General features: G+C 52.8%; 1 protein-coding gene across 2 annotated transcripts in view; it reads right to left on the bottom strand.

The window, feature by feature from the left end:
- LOC106738779 (zinc finger protein 420) overlaps nt 1-22,218 on the bottom strand; it is a 41,066-nt gene that overhangs the window by 9,495 nt on the left and 9,353 nt on the right. The window contains exons 2-7 of one of the 2 annotated variants that reach the window (XM_059725452.1): nt 15,824-15,931; nt 14,449-14,616; nt 5,601-12,512; nt 4,791-4,944; nt 4,177-4,303; nt 269-385 (exon numbers count right to left, since the gene is read on the bottom strand). In XM_059725452.1, coding sequence (XP_059581435.1) covers nt 269-385; nt 4,177-4,303; nt 4,791-4,796 — 250 coding nt within the window. In that variant the 5' untranslated portion in view covers nt 4,797-4,944; nt 5,601-12,512; nt 14,449-14,616; nt 15,824-15,931. Of the gene's footprint in view, nt 1-268; nt 386-4,176; nt 4,304-4,790; nt 4,945-5,600; nt 12,513-14,448; nt 14,617-15,823; nt 18,012-22,218 lie in introns of those variants that run through there. The other variant, XM_059725453.1, reaches the window with a different exon arrangement.

Genomic DNA, 22,218 nt, shown 5'->3' with positions numbered 1-22,218 from the left:
CTGAACCTAGAATTGAAGACAACAAGCTTGATTGTCCCCTAACAGCTGTAGTTAGGAGGAGACGAAGGGGACAGGTGCTTGTCTCCACAGCGTTGAATTTCAGGGAGTGGAACAACACCTGTCTGGACACATGACAACATAAGTTATTTGAGGTCAGCACCCTAGGATGGCAGCATGGGGCAGGTGTCCAGTTTCCAGACCCCCTTTCACTCTGGGCATGGAGCATTTGTCAGAGGGGAGTTGGGTGAAGGGCACAGTCACAACTTACCTGGCAGCAGGTCCTCCAATTTTGAGATTTTCCCACGGTCCTCATCATCACAGACCCAGAGCTCCACCTGTCCTCGCTGGATGCGGCCAATTAAGTCAGGTGTGGGACCTCGATATCCTGTTTGGGGCAGTGATTAAAAAGTGTTTGTGACTGGATGCAGAATAACCAACCGGGAATTGAGGAATGGATCCAATGAACTCAAGGGTTTTACTAGGGACCAGATAAACAAGGGAATGTTGACATTTAGGATGAAAGAGAAGGCAAAGCAGGGAGCCTTCAGTAAACGAGGGTCCTTGTCATGCTGGTAGTGGATGTATGGTCATAGGAAACAAAGGACCAACCACTCTGAGGTATACACAGCGTAAGACACTAAGGGTCCCCAGGGAAAGGGGTGGAGATACATTGATCTATGATGTACTAAGAAGCAGAAGGATAGAGCGTTTATTATTTTCAAGGTACCAAAATTAGGAAACATTGGACACACGTAGGGTTGGATAACGTGCATCTTATCAGTGTAATTCCAAGCAAAGGAATGGAAATGAGTTTCTCCTCAGTGAAGGTTTGAAGTAAGGACTCCTGGCAGTGCAAAGAATCCATGGTTGGCAATGGACATTCTTCTGCAAGAGACGGTAAATCTTCATCACCAAGACAGAGGAAAGGATGATTTTATAATAACTGCAGTTGCAACTAAAGCAACCATCCCATTAAATGGGTGGATGATCCCAGGGCAGAAATGAGTGCACAGGTTGGCAGGTACTGCATTCAAAGCAAATAAACTGCACAGTTACTGGAAATAGAGAGAGAACCACACTGACAGAGCGATATTTTGTGAGAGCCTAGTGGTCCAAAACAGCATACTATGTAAGCACATTGGGCTACTCTGAAAGCTTTGAGAGAAAGAGAACTTGGGGAAACATGAAATGCTAGAAATTACAAGAGAATCCCTGAGCTGCTGTAAAAAAGTCAACCAACGGTCATCTTATAATAATAAAAAGCTTGATGCAGATGCACATAGTGATGCAGGGAAGGAGTTTGCACTTTTAAGTGCTAAAGTAGTACTAGGTGAAATGCAGTCACACCAGGAAAACCAACCTTATGGAGAGAGGAGCACTGATACAGTGGTCCGATATCAGATCAGCACTGATATAAAAAAAATTGTCTGTGTGGGTAATCAGCCCGATGTGGCTGATAATTTGTCCGATAAATGCTTACACAAGCGCAGCTACAGCACAGCAGGTAAGCACCAAGGAACACAGCTGGCAATGTGGAGAGCTGTCTGCAGCTAGTAGGTTTGGTGTGGTGGAAGGGGATGGGGGAAGGAAAGGGATGTGGAGGGGCAGGTCAAGGCCCCTGCAGTGAGTGAGGGAGGGAGGGAGTGAAAATGGGGCTGTTTCTCACACCAGTCTTATCAGCTGCAGGCAGATCTCGACACTGCTGGCCGTGCTTCTCGCTGCTTAGGTGCAATGCTGCAGCTGTGCAAATGCGTGGCCATTTCTTGGACAAATTATTGGCTACATTGGGCCGATTTCTGATACCGACAACTTTCTTTATATCAGTGCTGATCTGATATCAGACGGCTGTATCGGTGCACCTCTAACCATAAGGTTGGCCACCTGGTTTTCCTGATGTGACTGGCTTTTGCCAGCTGGATGCAGTCCTTCAAGCTGAAGAGATGCATATCGGAAATTGGATTGGTATCAGCCTCCTTAAAAATCGGCTATCAGTATCGGCTCCAAAAATTTCTATCAGAATAGCTTAGGTTTCATGAGGTATTGAAGGAAAGAGAAGTCCTCCAGAAGTGACAGAGCTGGATTTGAATCATGTTTTATTCAGAAAGGACAAGAACTGCATAAAGTGGAGCAGTCAGAGAAGGAGAACTGAATTACTTGCATAAAAACAGTGAATAACAGGATGGGAATTACTGTATTTCATCTAGAAAATGAACAGCATAAGAGACTGGGGCTGAAAGGTAACTAATATAATACCACATCTCTTCTTGAGACAGACAGGTAGCAAACACCAATGGTCTAATGACTGGAGAACAGTGACTTAGCCAGTCCTTGAAAAAGGTAAGGAAAAGTTTATTGCAGCCAGAATCAGGAGGACCACCAACCAGTAGGTTTTTAGAAGAGGGCAAAAATCCTCTGATGTTTTCAAGATAATTACAGTAAAGAACAAAAAGCTCTAGATCAGTGTTTTTCAACCCATGGATCATGACCGAAAAGGCGGTTGGCAAACATATTTCAAAGGGTGGTGAGCAAGTCCCAGAAAAACATGCGAAAGCACAGGTTTCCCCTTGCAGGCGGGCAGCATACAGCCTGCAAGAGGCTGCTTGGGGTGACTAGAGGCAGCAGGTGCACATACAAGGGCCTGTGCCTGCCAGAACTTGAGGGAGGTGGTCGGGCACCCAGGCTGCAGCAGGGTAGGGGGGCAGGGGGCTGGTTGGAAGTACCAGCCCCTCTGTGGCGGAATGGGGTGGGGCGCTGCATGGCTCAGCTGGTGGTACTGGGGCTGGTTCTTGTACTCAAAGGGGCAAGGCAGCCAGAAGACGCTGCAAAGGGGGCAGGAAGGCCCACAACCAAAGTGGCTGGAATGGCATCAGAGCCCCAGCCCTGGAGCAGGGTGCCACAGGGCTCCCCTCCTCCTCCCTCAAGTCCATGCTGGGGCCATATTCTCTCCACTGCTGCCCACGAGCCAGAGCTCCCACAGCCACAACACGCCAGCCTGAGCGGGAGAGGGGCACCTTGGGGCCCCCTGTGCCAGGGCTGGGGAGGTAGGGAACTTGCAGGGTGTGAGTGAGGAGCACAAGGAAAGCCCTGGGGGGAGGGGATTGTGTCAGGCACCAGCAAACACAGGGGTGTGGGGGCCCAGCCATCGATCTTTGCTAATGGGTCCTGACATGAAAAGAGTTGAGCAACTGCTCTAGATGGCCTGTGCTAAGCTAGAAAAAGCATTTGCGCACTTCCCTAAGGAAGTCTTTTGGGGGAAATGGAGGGAAAAAGAAAGCATCAGAAAAGCAAATTCACCCAGGAAAAGGTAAGTACCTGAACCCTGCACACAAGACAGAACTAAGTCCATGTTACAGATGTTCTGGAAAGGAAAACTGTTTTTCACTAGGCCCTGCACCAAGCCCAATTTTTTTATAACAGTGATGGGTGTCTGACATGTAGGAGGAATTTAGGGGGAGGAAAAGTACACTTGTGAGAATGACAGAGAGCATAGGTGCCCTGGAAAGCTTGAGAGCACAGGTCTCTAAGTAAATAGAGCAGAGCCAGAGTCTCTAATCTCTGGAGATGAGGATGACAGGAAGGATGGGGAAAGAACCATCCAGTGATCCCTTGCTAGACATACCAGCATCCCAACACATGTACGTAGGTCACTAGGAAGAAGCTGAGGAAATGCATAATCCATGTGTTCTAGCAACAGAGACTGATACGACTTCCATTAACTTCAGGGGGACCTAGCTAGAAGAAAAGGGGATTTGGACAGCACTGAACTGAGCACACTCAGATTGTTAAATGCGATTAAACAGGGCACACTAGGCAAGAGAGGGAGGAAATCTGAATAATTCCCCAAGGAACAGCTGTTAGTGAATTTGTAGGCACAGTGAATTGGAAATGATACGAGCACACTGAGAAGGCAAAGGGGAAATCATGTGCCAAGACACTGCTGAACACAGAAGCAACAGGATCTACCGGAATGGGGAAGACTCCAGTGAAGGTGCTTGATCAGGAGAAGGAGATTTCAGCATGAAATGCCAGAAAGCACAGATTACTGACAGAGCAGTGGGGAAGAAGAGGATTTAAGCCACCAGACAAAAGTTCATGAGCGTAAGACTACTGGAAAACAGAGAAAAGATAGTTCAGAGCTCACATGGCTCCAGGGAGAGGCAAGAACCAGAGCTTTACCCAGGGAAAGGAGGGCTTGGTAGTTCCTCAGCATCTGGTCCTGGTAAAGCCCTTTGTCTTCCTCTTCCAGCAGCTCCCACTCCTCCCGTGTGAAATACATTGCCACGTCCTCAAACACCTCCTGGAGCTGCAGGCACAAGCGTTACAGCATCAGTGTCTCCTGCCCCAGCTGCCCCCACAGCCCTGTCTGCACTCACTCTGCACTACAGCGCTTTGCACACTTAGCCATGACAGGCAGGGGCACAGTTCCCCACCAGTCACCTGACACGTGATGTGGATGCAGCTGTGGATATAGGAGCTTGTGTGTTGGACTCAGCCCAGCTCAACATGCTCCATTTCCTCCGGCCTTGGAGGCAGCCCAGGCAGCACATTTAGAGGCAGGGAGCCCAGCTCCAGAGACTCTAGCCAGGCCTTCCCATGCCAGTACCCCTGGCTCTCTGCACCCGGGAGCATGCTGCTGCTAATGCAGCTTGGGGTGTTTGCAACTCCATCACCAGAGGCTTCTCGCTCTTCAGGTCTCTCTGCTCCACAAGCTCTTTACAGAATCCCTGGCTTCTCCTGGGCTCTGCCCCAGCTGCACTCCCACCCCCACCTCGAGCTGGTGCCTTGCCCACCTCCATGCTCTCCCCCTGCTTCACCAGCCTGCCCTGCCCCTCCTGCAGCTGGCCCGGCTCTGTCCCCGTCTCCCTGGGGAGGGTCTCTGCAGCTCCAGGTTTACAGGGCCTTCCTTGGGAGGCTGCTGATCTGTTCTGCTCAGGGTCATGGGACCTGTGGGTGGGAAGAGAGCACATGGGTTAGCCTTGGGGTGGTGGCACAGGGAAAGCCCTGCTCTCTCCTGGACTGGCCTGGGATGAAGGGAGCTGGAGGCTGCAGTGTGTGGAAGAGCGGGGAGAAGGGAGACTCATCGTCCCACCGCTCTTCCTAACAGACCTCCACAGGCACCCAGGTGGAGATGAGCCCAGCACCGGTGGTGATCACAGCACCGCGTCTGAGCCGGCAGGGTCATCGCTCCTGGGGGAGAAGCTGGAGGGACCTTGGTGCTGTGTCCCATCCACGTGTTGGCGGGGAGGGAAATACAGGGTCAGTTTGCTGCAAGTATGAAATGCTTCCAGGGGCACTGGGGGAACAAGAGCAGCCCCACAAGCTGTTCTGGCAAAGAGATTTCTACACTGGGGGACAGGGAAGGGGAGACCTACCACTCCTCACCTCCCTAGGGAAGAGCTTAGTCAGGGGCGCCCACCTGGGCTCCCCTCCACATGCTGACAGGTCCTAGGTCTCCCATGTCCAGGGTTCTACAGCAGGACCGGGTGGGGGCAGGGGTGTGTTGGGGTCATTGCATGTGGATCATAGAGACGTTTCCGTGGACCTTGCCCCTGCCCCAGGCCTAAGACAACGAGGTGCGCTGGCCCCGTGTGCCCCCTTACCCCTTAGCGCTGCTCCCCGCGGGCCGGGCCGGGCGCAGCGGGATCCCGCTCCTCGGGCTCGGCGGGGCAGGAGGAGGGACGGGACGGGACGGGACGGGAGAAGCCCGCCTCCCCACAGCAGCACGTCCTGCTCCTGCCCCCGTACCGCCGAGACCTGTTCGGGACGGGAAGAGCCGGAACAAGCCCGCGCTACCTGCCCGCAGAAGACGCTACTTCCCGGGGAGGGGGCGAGGCCTCCTGGCCCTTCCCAGCCTGCTTTGCAAGCCCTGCCCGCCGCGATTGGAGAAGGCAGCAACACGTTGAACCCCACCCCCACTTGGGACCAGCTTCAGCACCGCCCTTATCTGCATATGCAAATCGCATGTAAATGAGCTCGCGGGCGGTGTTGCCCCCTGCCCAGCGCAGCCCTCCCCCAACGCGCTGCCTGGGCGCGGGGCGCAGACACGTGACAGCCCGGTGTGGACGCGGCCACAGCCCGGACCGAGCACACGTGCGGGCTGCAAACGGCTCCCAGCCCCCCCCGCGGAGCCCATCGCCGGCTGACCGCTCCGGGAGGGAGGGAGGAGCCCCCGCCCACACCAAGCCCCTTGCAGGGCCCACGGCACAGAGGAACAGGCTCCTCTTGCCTGGGGACGCTGCCCAGGAGCCCGGGGTGACCTGCCTGCTCCTCAGCGCCTCTGGGTCCAAGCCCTGTGCTGCCCTGAGACGCTCACATTCATCACTGTGATGGGGACAAAAAAAACAAGCCCCCCCCAGGCAATTAGTCCACACCGGTGGAGGGGTCCAGCTTTCCACCACGCGGGGGGCCAGGTAACGTGCACCGGAGCAGAGCAACCCCACCCGGGCTAGGACGGGAAGCCAGGAGTCAGAGCCCAACAGCCCTCCTAACCGTGTCCATGGGGGAGTAACACGAGAGTGAGAGTGCAGGCTGTCAGGCCCTGGCCCTGGGAGAGTGGCCGTCCTGCCATACAAATGTTCCTTGCCCAGGCACAGCTTTGTCTAGCTGGTGTGGGAGACATTTCCCCTGCATCGCCCCTACCCCTGGATAGAGAGAGCTGCCCTCAGAGCCCACTACAGCTCCCACCCAGCCACAGCCCTCTGCCCCTCTGGGAGGGGGCCATAAAAGACCCAATTCCCCCCCCACAGGGTGCATCTACACAAGATGATTACTGTAGAGCTGCCTAAGTGGCATCTGGTTGTATACCAGATGATGTGGTCCACCCAGCCCAACATGAATCAATCTTTGTTCTCCTGTATGAACACCTGTACTCCCACCTTTGCAGGTGGTGGTACTGGGAGGGCCTTGGGGGCTCTAGCCCCCCCCCTCCCCCCAATTCATCCTAGCCACCCCTCCCAGTGCTGCTGCCCACCTGCAGAGACATGGCACATCTGCCTGGCTGCATGGGACAGCCTGGCAGCAGCTCCCTGCAGGTCAGTGTAACGGGCCGGGTGGGGAGCAAGTCTGAGCCACGGGCAACTTGCGGCAGGGGATGGGGGCGCAGGGGGAGGGAGGGCAGAAGGCTGCCTCTGTGTGATCGAGAGTGGGGGAGGGGGAAGGTCCTCTGAGGGGCAAGTGTGCGTCTGTGTGTGTGTGGGTCTGTGTCACTCCCTGCACATGGTCACAGACACAAACACACTCTCCCTCCTGCCATGAACACAGACACACGCATGCACATACATACACACACAGACACATGCATGCACACATGCAGATAGGCACACAGTCTACTCACTTTCTGCCCATGGACACAGACACAAATACAGTCTCCCTGCCATGAACACAAACACATGCATGCACACACAGACACACGCATGCACACATGCAGATACAGACACAAACACAGTCTCCCTCCTACCATGAACACAGATGCAGACATGCATATGCACACACATGCAGGCACACACATGCACACAGACACACGCAGGCACACATACAGATGGGCGTGCACTCTAGTCAAGGTAAGTCATGAGGCACGGTGAGCGGTTGCCGCCTGAACTTCAAAGGTACCACGAACTGGCAATAGGGCTCCCAGGACTTAGCATGGTTCTTAGGTACCCATAGCCAATAAAGGAGTCCTTTATCCCAGACCACCTGTTCCTTCTTATCTGGGGTGAACTCCGTTTCTTGCACCTAGGCCACCCATCAGAATTCCTCCAAGCTGGGGTTTGAACCCTGTCCAGATAGGCTATCAGCAGGGAGTCCCAGTGCTTCCATAAGGGGTGAACCTTCCTCCACAGGGATGCTCTCTAACTCCTCCCTGAGAGCCTAGGCTTCCTCTGCCACTGACTGACTGGGCTCCTCCCTGGGGCTGTCACTTAGCTTGACCCCAGGGTCATTGGTTCCCTCAGCAGCCAGCTGGTTGCTGCAGTCAGGTGGGGTCTCTTCCTTATCCCCCTCTTGCCTCCACAGTCAACTGGGTTACCTGGCTCTGGGAGGTTTCCCCACCTCCCGCCTTCACCTTCTTGTTCTGCTGGCGAGTCACTAAATTAACATGGAGGGGTTCTACGATGTTTACCCGTGCTGCTCTCATGTGCTCAAGCTCTGTAATATCCCACCCCACCAGCATGGGGGCAGGAGCATTTTCCATCACTTCTATCTCCACTTCCAGTCCCTCCACCAGATGGGGAGACGTGCTACTTGTACCTCTAATGGCATGGCATTAAAAAAAAAAGTTAAAATAAAAATGTGGCATGTTTTCTTTCCCAGGTGGAATGATATGGGAGTTCATGTGGTTTGAGGGTGTGGGAGGGGATACATGTGGCTTGGCATGGGGATCCCTGCCGACCATGGGCTGCCTGGAGATCCCATGGCAATGAGAGTTGTGAGCACCGGGTGGCGGTTGGGGGGTTGCAAGGTGCAGGGTGCCTATATGGGCAGGTGGGGGAAGCTGTGCGGTGCAGGCGTAGAATGAGGCATGTGGTGGGATGGAGGGGGGCTGCATGGTCTGAGGGTGCAGTAGGGGTGTGAGGAGAAACTGGGGCTAGAGCAACGGCTGCAGGCATGGGTGGGCATAGAGCATACCTGGAGGGTCCCTTGCAGCAGGCAGACAGTGCTAGCCCCTGCTGGCTCAGGGATTACTGGTTTGACAGTGCCCCTGGCTCTAATCAAGTACCAAAAACATCAGCAGGGTCGATTGTTATGTGCTTCCCCCTGCTGTAATTTAATGTGAACAGTACACTGAGCTTAGTTCAATTGAAAGGCTATCACCTGTAAACACTGGCCAGGTCACCTAATTGACCAGCCTGAACCAAGAAGAAATCTGAGAGAGAGAGGGGTCACCTGGGCTAACTCAAGTGAGGGGCAGAGAGGGAAGGGATTTCTTCACAGCACCTCTCAGAGGGAGACCTGCAGGATGCATGTTCAGAGGCATCAGGGTGCAGCCCACATGCCTCTGTCTGAACATGCTCCCCTTGTTTCTACACACTGGAACAGCTCAGGGATCCCACTGGAGGGGAAGGTCTCCCACCCTGCACTCCTCCCTCCTAGGGGATGCAGTGGTCTGGCTGGACTCGCCCTGCCTGGGACCAGTATCCTGGGGGTTGCAAGGGTCCCTCAGTCAGCTCCACAGCAGTATGTCTCCCCAGGACCATCATTGAGCCAAATGGCTACAGTACGAGCAGGAAGGCCTCAGTATTCCCAATAGATTACATTGTGCTGCATTTCACCCACAGAACATCTTCATACTTTCCTCACCCTTCCACAGGAGAGGCAGGACCTGCCACTGGCTGCATCTCCTTCACCCCTGGTACCTAATTGCACACAGAAAAGGGACTCTACTGCCTCCTGCCCAGCGGTTCCTTCAGAAGGGCAGGGACCTTGCTGCACAGTAGAACAGGGGAGTGAGGCCTCGAATCAGAACAATTCCTATTCCCAAGGGTTAGAACAAGCTCCAATGGTCTGGAAAGAGAAGGGCTGGGAAGTCACAGAGACATCTGCCCTGGAAAGTGTTGTGGGCCCTTGTCTGTTCCAATTGCACAGCTCAGGAAAGGACAGAGACCAACCACAGGGGTGTCATCTTCAGTTCTGGTGCTGTAGTATCAGTGAATGTATTAGAGAGAATAACATGAGGGGAAGGAAGCAGCAGGCACCCAGTGCTGCAGAGTTCTGGAGGGGCTGAAAAGCAAAACAAGCCAGAAAGGCTCAGGGGGTGGTAGTAGCAACTACTTGCAGACCCCACTGGGCATGGGGAGACCTGGGATAGGGATGATATTGTGGTGAGGAAAGGTAAGGTCAGGGTGGATGGTAGTGAATACTTTCCCAGCCACGAATGTCCTCCTTCCTGCTACTCGAGAGCCTCACACAACAACATTGGGACCAGGAGTGAAGAGAAAGCTGGGAGGCAAAGGACAATCCCTAGGAGTCATTTGAAGACAGTTGTCTTGGGCAGAACACCCTATCATGAAGGCACTTCCTCCCCAGGGAGCACTGACTGCTTTTAGAGATTGATGGAGAATGCACAGGATCCAAGGCTGATGCAAAAAAATCATTTCCTCCTTATCTCCTCCCCCAACACCTGGGCTGGCCTTGTCTGAGGTATTTCCTCTTAACCCCTCCCCACAATTGAACCTTGGGGGCCAGGCCTCTGGGCTTCTGATGTGCCCTACAAGGGATAAAGCCTGGAGGAACTCCTTCTGCAGTCTGAAGATGCTTGCCAAAATGCAGCCACTGGTGGGTGCTGAGCAGGGAGACAGCACCAAGCCCTTCCTGCACTGCTGGCAGAATTAGGGATGCTTCTGGATGTGGATGCGCTGATGCTGGGACAGGTTTCTGGAATGGGTGAAGCTCCTTCCACACTCAGAACAATGAGGTGGCTTCTCCCTTGTGTGGATGTGCTGGTGCTGGGTCAGGTTGGAGGAGTAGGTGAAGCTCTTCCCTAAGGAAGAGGGAGATGAGATTGATGTCATATATCTTGACTTCAAAAAAGCCTTCGATCTGGTGTCCCATGATCGTCTCTTGGAGAAACTGGCCAATTGTCGCCTTGGGTCCCCCACGATCCACTGGCTGGAAAATTGGCTCCGGGGTCAGACCCAGAGGGTAGTAATTGATGGAAGTCACTCATTGTGGTGTCCTGTGACCAGTGGGGTCCCCCAGGGCTCTGTCCTTGGACCCATACTGTTCAATATATTCATTAATGATGTGGACACTGGAGTCAGAAGCGGACTGGCCAAGTTCGCCGATGACACCAAACTTTGGGGCAAAGCATCCACACCAGAAGACAGGCAGATGATCCAGGCTGACCTGGACAGGCTCAGCAAGTGGGCGGATGAGAATCTGATGGTGTTCAACGCCGATAAATGCAAGGTTCTCCACCTTGGGAAGAAAAACCCGCAGCATCCTTATAGGCTCGGCAGTGCTATGTTGGTTAGCACTATGGAAGAAAGAGACTTGGGGGTCATCATTGACCACAAGATGAACATGAGCCTGCAATGCGATGCTGCGGCTAGTAAAGCGACCAAAACGCTGGCTTGCATCCATAGATGCTTCTCAAGCAAATCCCGGGACGTCATTCTCCCCCTGTACTCGGGCTTAGTGAGGCCGCAGCTGGAGTACTGCGTCCAGTTTTGGGCTCCACAATTCAAAAAGGATGTGGAGAAGCTTGAGAGAGTCCAGAGAAGAGCCACGCGCATGATCAGAGGTCAGGGAAGCAGACCCTACGATGACAGGCTGAGAGCCCTGGGGCTCTTTAGCCTGGAAAAGCGCAGGCTCAGGGGTGATCTGATGGCCACCTACAAGTTTATCAGGGGTGACCACCAGTATCTAGGGGAACGTTTGTTCACCAGAGCGCCCCAAGGGATGACGAGGACGAATGGTCACAAACTACTACAAGATCGTTTCAGGCTGGACATAAGGAAGAATTTCTTTACTGTCCGAGCCCCCAAGGTCTGGAACAGCCTGCCGCCGGAGGTTGTTCAAGCGCCTTCATTGAACACCTTCAAGATGAAACTGGATGCTTATCTTGCTGGGATCCTATGACCCCAGCTGATGTCCTGCCCTTTGGGCGGGGGGCTGGACTCAATGATCTTCCGAGGTCCCTTCCAGCCCTAATGTCTATGAAATCTATGAAATCTTCCCATACACAGAGCACCCATGTGGCTTCTTCCCTGTGTGGATAAGCTGGTGCTTGGCCACATGGAAAAGCAGCTGAAGCTCTTCTCACACTCAGTGCAGTGATGGGGCTTCTCCTCTGCATGGTAAATGCTTTGGTGCTGGGTCAGGCTGGAGGCATAGCTAAAGCTTTTCCCACACACTAAGCAGTTACGTGGCTTGTGCTCAGCCAGCCTGGAGGACTGGGTGAACCTTTTCCCACATTCAGAGCACTGATGTGGCTTCTCCACTGTGTAGTGGATGCACTGGTGCCAAATCAAGCCATTGGATGTGCTGGCGCCGGGCAAGGCAGGAGGGGTAGGTGAAGCTCTTCCCACACGTGGTACATATGTGGGGCTTCTCCCCAGCATGCCTTATCTCATGCAGAGCCAGGAGTGAGGGGTAGTTAAAGCTTTTGCTGCACTGAGGGCAGGGGTGGGCTCTCCCCCTGGGCTTGGTGGTGAGCTCCAGATTCCCTCCAAGGCCATCCCCACTGCCTTCCACCAAAGAGAGAGACTGCATGCAAAGGACCTTTTCTTTATGCCTCTTCAGGTCTCTCAGCATCAGAAAATCTTCCCTGAACACGGGTCTTTTTCTGGCTTCTTTCCCTTCTTCATTCTCACAAGCAACTGGAGATGGGACCTGGTCCACTGCTACATTCTCCTTCCACTTTTGGGGCTTCTCCTGACCCTTGTGCCATTGGTGCTTCACGGGGCTCAGGGAGTCCATCTCACCCAAACCCCCTTGGGAAGCCCATGGTGGCTCCAGATTTGCAAGCCCTTCCTTAGGAGCCTGCTCCTCAGCTCTGCTCACCAGCCAGGCACCTCCTGCATGGGGAAGATAAACTCTAGATTAGTCCCTGTCATTCTGGAAAAGGGCAAACACTGCTATTCCTTCTGCTGGGATGGGCCTCCAAGCAGGACTAGACCTTGGCGCTTTGGTTTCTTTAAGAAAACAAGTTCTTCCTGCCAAAACCCCAAGTGCTGGGGGTGTGGCAGTGCCAGGTCCCCGTGCCAGGCTCATCTTATAGTTTCCTAGTTGGAAGAATCAGAAGGGACCTGAGCAGATCATCAAGTCCAACCCCCTGCCATGGCAGGAAAGAGTACTGGGGTCAAGCGACCCCAGCAAGGTGTCTATCTAGCCTCCTTTTGAAGATCCCTAGGGTAGGAGCCAACACCACTTCCCTTGGAAGTTGGTTCCCTACTCGGCGCGGTTCTGAGCCAGACTCTCAAGGTTTCTGGCCCAGCTCTTAGCCCTATCACTTCAGGCCCTGCTGAAAGAAACACATGGGCCATGTACACTTGCACAGTATCTGAATGGCTTCATCTTGTACTAGGCTGAAGTTGAAACCAGAATGATCTACTAAAAGGAAAACTGAGGCTCTTGAACCGCTTCTCTTTCCCACCACAGTAGTGAGTCCAGGGGGAGAGTATGCTGGGCAGAGGTGTACTGCTAAAGATTTTTTGGGCCAGTATGGATGGTCCATTATTAATGAGCCATATAGGCTGAGACGGACCCGACTGCCGACATGCAAGCCTGGAAGCTTGGAGAGCAACGTCTGGCTGGTAAGTCTGTGGGGGGTAGGGGGTGGGAGGGGCATATTGAGGTCCCCATGTTGAGGGAGGGAGTGGGGCTGGGGCTGGTGCAGATGCTGCCCAGATGGGGCTGGAGCCCCAAGCAGCTGGTTCGGGGGTCATGGGGTGGGTGTCTCCCACCATAGTGCACACCCCTGGGAGAGGCATGGGGGGCACATGCCACCCAGATTTGTGCGCGGGGCAAGGGTGGACTGAGGCTGGGGTCAGCTCTGTGCTTTTCCCAGTGGGTATTTTGGCCAAAGGCTGCACTCAGGGCAGGCAGCAGAAGTGTTGGGAGGGGGGCCTACAGCAAATTTTGGGGTGGCTGCAGCCCCTGCTTCAGCTCTGCCACCTGCACCAAGTGCAGCCCCTGCCCAGCCCCCCTGAAGCCCTGCACCAAACACCCACAGGGAACAGCCCAGCACCGCCCCAGCATGAAGTGGGAACCCACTCTCGCCCCCGCACAGGTCCGGGGGGCATGTGCTCCCATGCCCCCCCAGGGTGGCATGCTGCAGCAACAGCCCCACCCCCACCCTGCCTACACAAGCCACTCAGGGCCCTCTCCCTTGTCCCACCCCCCTCATTCTGGCTGGGCAGCGCCTGCCCCTATCCCAGCTCCACTCCCTCCCTGGCCACAGGGGCTTCGATATGCCCTCTCCATGCTCCTTCACCCTCCTCAAAAGAGTTACCAGCCTTATGCTCCTCTCCAAGCTGCCAGGCTGGCCACGTGCATGCTGTGGCTGAGTGCATGCACACGGCATTTATCAACAACATTATCAGCCACATCGGACAAAAAAGCTGATTATGTTTCCTTTTATCAGTGCCAATACAATATGGACCAATGTATCGGTGCATCACTAATGCCAAACCCCCCTGTGACTGGACTGACACACTCCAGAAGCCCCTGTGCTTTGGTGAGACTCTTCTCCAGTGCTTGCCCTTGATCTCTGGCAGTCCTGAGAGCGGCACCTGGGTACAAGGATGAACAGCTTCAGGGTTGATTTCTGGGGCTTGTCAGCCATCAGGAGTGTGCAGGGAGCACTGCCTTACACTGCACAGAAAAGTGCTGCTTCTGCTTGGTAAGAAAAGCCAACATGTTTCATCCCACATCCCTCCAAGAAATGTTCTGGAAGCAGAGGATTCAGCGCTGTGGTCTCCCTTCTGGAAGGAGCAGTACAGTGCTTCCTACCTGTTTTTAGGGCAAAGTCTGCTGCAGGAAATGAGCCCACGGAGATTTCCTCTGCTGATGGGTCCCAGGAAGCCTCCACATCACAGGAATCTGCACTGGGAAAAAGGCCTTGGTATGAACCTTCACATGGACTTTGGGCTGAGCCTCAGGCTTTGTGACATTCTGGGCCTAAGAGTGGAAACAGAATTAGGGAAATTCTGGTGCAAACGATGGGGTATTCCCTTCCTGTCACAACGTGAAAAATTCTGAATCCCACTAACTCCATGGAGCCACTTCATGCAGCCTGAGACCAGGATTAGACACTTATAGATTCATAGATTGTAGAGTCGGAAGGGACCACAATGGATCATCGTGTCCAACCCCCTGCCCCTGGCAGGAAAGAGGACCGAGGTCAGATGACCCCAGCCAGGTGACTATCTAGCCTCCTCTTGAAGACCTCCAAGCTAGGTGATAGTACCACCTCTCTTGGTAGCCCATTCCAGATCCTGGCCACCCTTACTGTGAAAAATTTCTTCCTAATATCTAACCTAAATCCACCCTCAACTAGTTTACACCCTTTATTCCTAGTCACTCCCTGGGGTGCCTTAGTAAACAGCACTTCCCTTATTCCCCATTGACCTCCCCTAATAAGTTTATAGGCGGGATTTATGGGCAGGGAACTTCCTGGGACCCCCCCATGCAGCCGGCTGGGCTTCAGGGAGCTGGTGCCAGCTGCGGGTGTTGTGGGAGAAAACTCCCTGGAGTTCGTTGTTTAGCTGCATAGGGACTAGACAACACGCGTAAAGTTTTACTGCAGTATATTTGCTTGAGCAATGACCATTAAGCCAGCAAAAAGGCAAAATGGCCCCCCCCCAAAGGGTGGGGCATTCTTTTATACTTTTTACAACAAGGCAAGACTACAGGGTTAATAAAAGCAATACTTGGGCGGTGCTTTACAGAACTTCATAATAGCATATTTTTATTAAGCTGAACTAGCACTTTTTAAAAGTTAAAAGTTAAGTAACAGTAACATTATGATACGTTAGCAAGAACTTGCACAGTGGTAGATACTTTTTAAGGACATGATCACTGTACTTAGAACAATGGCTTCTTTGTCTTATCTTGTTTCTTGCTGTAGCTGATTTTACAGCACACAGAGACAGATTCACTTGCTGCATTTTACTCGGAAAATGATTAACACAGTTAAAATGATTACTTAACATAAGCAAAGGCTTAGCTATCATTCTGCCTTGTGGTCAGCAATATTGCTAGGCCACAGGTTATGCCTTGTATTCAGCTGTAAAGCTAATACTTTTTAATAATCTAAATTATTGTTAACTTAACAGTATGCTATTAGGAAACTATTTTATTTTAGGGTAATAACAAACATGCTTACCACACGGGGCACGGCTGCTTGCAGTGGGTGTGCAGCCATCTGCTGGGAGCAGCCCAGGCTCCAGAGCCCAGATCTGCCATGGCGTGCCATGCCGGGGGTCACTGCTCCCTGTACCAAGACATCATGATGATATGAGGCCTTCTTGATGTTCACAAAGGCGTCACTCCTCACAGGATCCTTGTCACAGCCTCTCACATGCTCCCTGCTTGCATTCAACGATTCTGCCCAGTGGGAAATGAACTCTTGATAATAATTAGCCAGATGCAGGAAGGATCTCATTTGCTCTTTGGTTTTGGGTGGTGTAAAGTCTCCTATAGCCTGGATTTTGTCTGCCAAAGGCTTGATGGTCCCATGCCCCCCTAGGAATCCCAGGTACTTTGATTCCCATCTTCCTACTGCACTTTTTTTTGGATTGGCCGCCACCCCAATCTCCCTCACTTCTTTAAGTACAACCGTCAGTGCTCTCAAATGCTGATCTCAAGTTCTGGTGCATATGACAATATCGTCTATGTATGCTGATGTGTACCTCGCATGTAAGGCCAAAGCTTGGTTCATCGGTCTTTGGAAAGGGGCGGCTGCCCCGTGCAGCCTGAAGGGCATTCTATAAAATTCATATAGGTCCCATGGGGTCCCACAAACAGTTTTGGCGTGGTCTTTTGTGGCCGTGGGTATTTGCCAGTACTCTTGAGACAGGTCAAGTGTCATTATGTAGCGGGCCTGTCCTATCCTTTCTAAAAGCTGAGGCATGGGGAAGGCATCGAAAGTGGCTATAGCATTTACCCCTCTGAAATCTACACTGAGATGTAAGGTCCCGTCAGGCTTTGCCACAGACCCCGTGAGGGGACTGTTATCCCTTGTCCAAGCATCTTTCAGAGCTCCTGATGTATGGGGCCATATAAATGGTCGGGAACAGGACAGCACCGCTCTCGCACCACTCTTTTAGGCAGGGTGTGGAGCCGGTGCTTCACCCCGTGACCCACCCACATTCCTCTCAAAAGACATTGCGAAAGGCGCATGTTACCTGAACCAAGTCTCCTCTCTGAGTAGCTGTCAGACGCTCTTCAATTTGTACTCTTTCCTCCCTGGGTGTTTCCCTAATGTCCTTGCTTATTTCAGGGCCAAATTCTGCACTTTCTAGTTCAGCCTCAGTTAACCACCCCTTGGCCTTCTTCCAGCTTTTAACAAGTTTACATGGAAAATCTGTCACTCGCATTGATGCCCAGCTAGAATACCTTGTGATCCACCAGCCCGGCGCACCTTCTTATTTCCAAGGGGCCTTGCCACTTCACCAGCAGGTTACCGGCCACGGTGGGTAATAGGACTGATACCCTGTGGTTAACCTGGAGCTCTCTCCTCAGCCACTCTGTCATGATGCCTCTTTGGTTTCTGTTGGGCCTCCCTCAAATTTTACAGAGCCACCTGCCTCGTGGGCAGCAAACAGGCCCTCAGAGCTTCACAATGAACCCCAGCTCTTGTTGGGCTCGATGTGGGTTGTTCCCACCCTTCCTTAAGAACTGCTAATAGGTCCCTGCACCTGCGTCCATAAACCAGCTCAAAGGGAGACTACTTTGTGGATGCCCATGGTATGGCCCTCAGGGTAAACAATAACTGGGTGATCAACAAGTCCCACTTTCAGGGGTCCTCCTGAGTGCACCTACGGAGCATCCCTTTTAGTGTTCCATTTAACCTCTTCACCAGACCATTTGTCCAGGGGTGGTAGACTCATGTTGGCAATCATCTGATTCCTAGGACCCAATAGATGTTCTGTGATACCTTAGCCATGAAGTTAGTGCTCTGATCGGTTACAACATCCCTCGGAAGTCCTACCCTCGATATCCACTTCAGTAACTCCTCCATAATGCGTGTCCCTGCCGCTGCCCGCAAAGGGGTCGCCTCAGGGTAACAGGTGGTATAATCGATTATGACTAAGATGCAGGCAAAGTACCCGTTAGGAATGATGGGGCCAGGTGGGTGGGGATGGAGCCCTGCGTCTGGCCACACCCACCCCCAACCCCACTGCTCTGGGTCCAGCCCCACTCTGCTCCCCACAGAGGCAGATTAATGTGTACTGGGGCCCTGGGCAAACACAAAATTGGAGGCCCCCTCCCCCACGGGAACTGGGCTGCTGGGGAGGGGTGGGAGGGGCCCCTTCCCTTCCTGGTGCTGGCAGGGGAGGCTGGGGGGACCCTGCTGGGCTGGGAGTGCAGAGGCACATGGCCCCCTCATCTCCCCGCTACCTACTCCCCCCCTCCCACTATGGCCAAACACACGCACACATACAGGCATACACAGAGACAGGCGCACACTCTACTCTCACTCACTCTCTGCACATGGACACACAGACACAAACATACTCTCCCTGCCATGAACACAGACACATGCACTCACAGATGCACACATGCACAGACATGCACAGATAGACACATGCAGACATGCATGCAGGCACAAGCACACTCTGTCTGCCATGAACACAGACACATGCATGCACACACAAATGCATGCACATAGACACACGTGCTCATGCAGATGGGCATGCACTCTACTCACTCACTTACTGCACATGGACACACAGAGACAAACGCACTCTGCCTCCTGCCATGAACACAGACACGTGTACGCAGAAACACACATGCGCATGCACAGACACACACACAGACATGCATGGACAGACACATACATGCATGCAGGTGGGCGTGCACTCTACTCATTCTCTGCACACGGACACACAAAGACAAATACACTCAACCTTCCATGAACACAGACACGTGCACACACAGACACACACACACAGGCATGCAGATATTATGGGTTGTGGCCAAGCTACAGGCTCTTTACTTCCTCCATAGCTATTGTTCATTGTGTCCATCTCTTCAGGTTCCTTGGACCTTTCCCTGGAGGCTTGGGGGGAGCTATTCTGTTTCCACCTTTCATTACTAGTAAGCCCACAGTCTCAGGCAGTGTGTCCCCCTTGGTTGTATCTGTAACAGATGATTTCTTTAGGGCCCCACCTATTGGGTTCTCATCTTCTCTCCTCCCCTTCATCATGGGGCCCAGGGGGTTCAAGCTTCTTCGCAGTTTTGTGGTTAGTGTCTTCTCATCCACTTCCGGGTGTTCTCCTCTAAATCACTAAGGAATGGCTCTAAGACAATCTCACCTGTGTGTCCTTCCTGATCATACACCAAAGCTTTAAGCCATTTGTTCCTTAAGTCCCTCAGTAACTGTAACAACACCCTAGGTCTTCTGTTGTCTCTGCTTTTCTTTGCCCAGAACAACCAACAATAGTGTTACGGGGTTATCTCTACACAGTATACTATGGGAAGCTTCCCTTCCTTGTAGTTTACCACCTCATCTCTCGGCAAGGCCCAAGAGGCTGCTTGGGCCTTTCAGATGACCAGCACACTGAGCTGACTCACCCACTGCACTTATTCCAGCATGGCCTGCATCACTGTGCATTCAGATGACTCTAGGTATGACTCTGGGCCATCGTCTTTTGTCATTTTAGGCATCCTAAAGCTCGATACTTTATGCTGCAGCCATTCCTGCTGCTGTGCTGCCTGCTGGTGTTGAACCTCCAGTACCCAGCTAATTGCCTGCATATCTGGATGCATCATCATAGTTGGTTGGGCCTCCATCTCTTTTTCTTGAGCAGCACCTCTGTCACCATTCCCGGCCAATGAACCAAGTTGTATGCATTGCCTAAGATACGTCCCGTATCACCAGGCCCAAAAGCCTGAACTTTCTCTAGGCTGAGTTTTATGGGTTGACAGTTTGGCACGGATCAGTGTTCCCATACTTAAGAGCCTCCCTCCTGCTCTCGTCTGCCATGCCTTGGTGTTATTTTAATGTGCGGCAGGTTCCTGGCTGCATGTGCACCCCCTGAGATTTCATAGATTTCATAGACATTAGGGCTGGAAGGGACCTTGGAAGATCATCAAGTCCAGCCCCAAGCCCAAAGGGCAGGAAGTCAGCTGGGGTCGTAAGATCCCAGCAAGATAAGCATCCGATTTACTCCTGAAGGTGTTCAATGTAGGTGCTTGAACCACCTCCGATAGCAGGCTATTCCAGACCTTGGGGGCTCAGACAGCAAAGAATTTCTTCCTTATGTCCAGCCTGAAACGGTCTTGCAGTAGTTTATAACCGTTTGACCTTGTCATCCCTTGGGGTGCTCTGGTGAACAAACGTTCCCCCAGATACCAATGGTCACCCCAGATCAACTTATAGGTGGCCATCAGATCACCCCTGAGCCTGCGCTTTTCCAGGCTAAAGAGCCCCATAGCTGTCAGCCTGTCATCATAAGGTCTGTTTTCCTGACTTCTGATCATGCGTGTGGCTCTTCTCTGGACTGTCTCAAGCTTCTCCACATCCTTTTTGAATTGTGGGGCCCAAAACTGGATGCAGTACTCCAGCTGCGGCCTCACCAAGGCCGAGTACAAGGGGAGACTGATGTCCCGGGATTTGCTTGAGAAGCATCTATGGATGCAAGCCAGTGTTTGATCGCTTTAGTAGCCACAGCATCATATTGCAGGCTCATGTTCATCTTGTGGTCAATGATGACCCCCAAGTCACTTTATTCCATAGTACTAGCCAGCATAGCACTGCCAAGCCTATAAGGATGCTGCAGGTTTTTCCTTCCAAGGTGGACAACCTTGCATTTTTCAATGTTAAACACCATCAGGTTCTTGCCCTCCCATTTGCTGAGCCTGTCCAGGTCAGCCTGCATCGCCCTCCTGTCTTCAGGTGTGGATGCTTTGCCCCAAAGTTTGGTGTCATTGGCGAACTTTGCCAGTCCGCTTCTGACTCCAATGTCCACATCATTAATGAAGATATTGAACAATATGGGTCCAAGGACAGAGCATTGGACTAAAGATGAATATACCTCCTCTGCTCGTGCTTGTAGGGAGGCAGTTAGGTGGGCCAAAGCTACCATGGAGCTGAGGATGGCAACCCAAGTAAAAGACAACAAGAAATTGTTTTTTAGATATATTAGGAGTAAAAGGAAGGCCCAGGGAGGAATAGGACCACTGCTAAATGGGCAGAAACAATTGGTGACAGACAGGGGGGACAAGGCTGAACTCCTCAACGAGTTCCTTGCCTCAGTGTTCCTAAGTGAGGGGCACGACAAGACTCTCACTGGGGTTGTAGAGAGGCAGCAGCAAGGCGCCAGACTTCCATACGTAAATCCTGAGGTGGTGCAGAGTCATTTGGATGAACTGGATGCCTTTAAATCGGCAGGCCCGGATGGGCTCCATCCGAGGGTGCTGAAGGCACTGGCTGACATCATTGCAGAGCCATTGGCGGGAATATTTGAACGCTCATGGCGCACGGGCCAGGTCCCGGAGGACTGGAAAAGGGCCAATGTGGTCCCCATTTTCAAAAAGGGGAGGAAGGAGGACCCGGGCAACTATAGGCCAGTCAGTCTCACCTCCATCCTTGGTAAAGTCTTTGAAAAAATTATCAAGGCTCACATTTGTGAGAGCCCGGCAGGGCAAATTATGCTGAGGGGAAACCAGAACGGGTTTGTGGAGGGCAGATCATGCCTGACCAATCTAGTCTCTTTCTATGACCAGGTTACGAAACGCCTGGACACAGGAGGAGGGGTGGATGTCGTATACTTAGACTTCAGGAAGGCCTTCGATATGGTATCCCACCCCATACTGGTGAATAAGCTAAGAGGCTGTGATGTGGATGACTACACAGTCCGGTGGGTGGCGAATTGGCTAGAGGGTCGCACCCAAAGAGTTGTGGTAGATGGGTCGGTCTGAACCTGGAAGGGTGTGGGCAGTGGGGTCCCGCAGGGCTCGGTCCTTGGACCGATACTCTGTCATGTCTTCATCAGTGACTTGGACGAGGGAGAGAAATGTACTCTGTCCAAGTTTGCAGATGACACAAAGCTATGGGGAGAAGTGGACACGCCGGAGGGCAGGGAACAGCTGCAGGCAGACCTGGATAGGTTGGACAAGTGGGCAGAAAACAACAGGATGCAGTTCAACAAGGAGAAATGCAAAGTGCTGCACCTAGGGAGGAAAAATGTCCAGCACACCTACAGCCTAGGTAAGGACCTGCTGGGTGGCACAGAGGTGGAAAGGGATCTTGGAGTCCTAGTGGACTCCAAGATGAACATGAGCCGGCAGTGTGACGAAGCGATCAGAAAAGCCAATGGCACTTTATTGTGCATCAGCAGATGCATGACGAATAGGTCCAAGGAGGTGATACTTACCCTGTATCGGGCACTGGTCAGACTGCAGTTGGAGTACTGTGTGCAGTTCTGGGCGCCACACTTCAGGAAGGATGCGGATAGCCTGGAGAGGGTCCAGAGAAGGGCAACTCGTACGGTCAAGGGCCTGCAGACCAAGCCCTACGAGGAGAGACTAGAGAAACTGGATCTTTTCAGCCTC

This window comes from Alligator mississippiensis, chromosome 1, assembly GCF_030867095.1.
Source record: "Alligator mississippiensis isolate rAllMis1 chromosome 1, rAllMis1, whole genome shotgun sequence".
Classification (NCBI taxonomy): domain Eukaryota; kingdom Metazoa; phylum Chordata; order Crocodylia; family Alligatoridae; genus Alligator; species Alligator mississippiensis.
The sequence above is the reverse complement of the archived record's forward strand: the minus strand, read 5'-3'. Positions and strand labels throughout refer to the sequence as shown.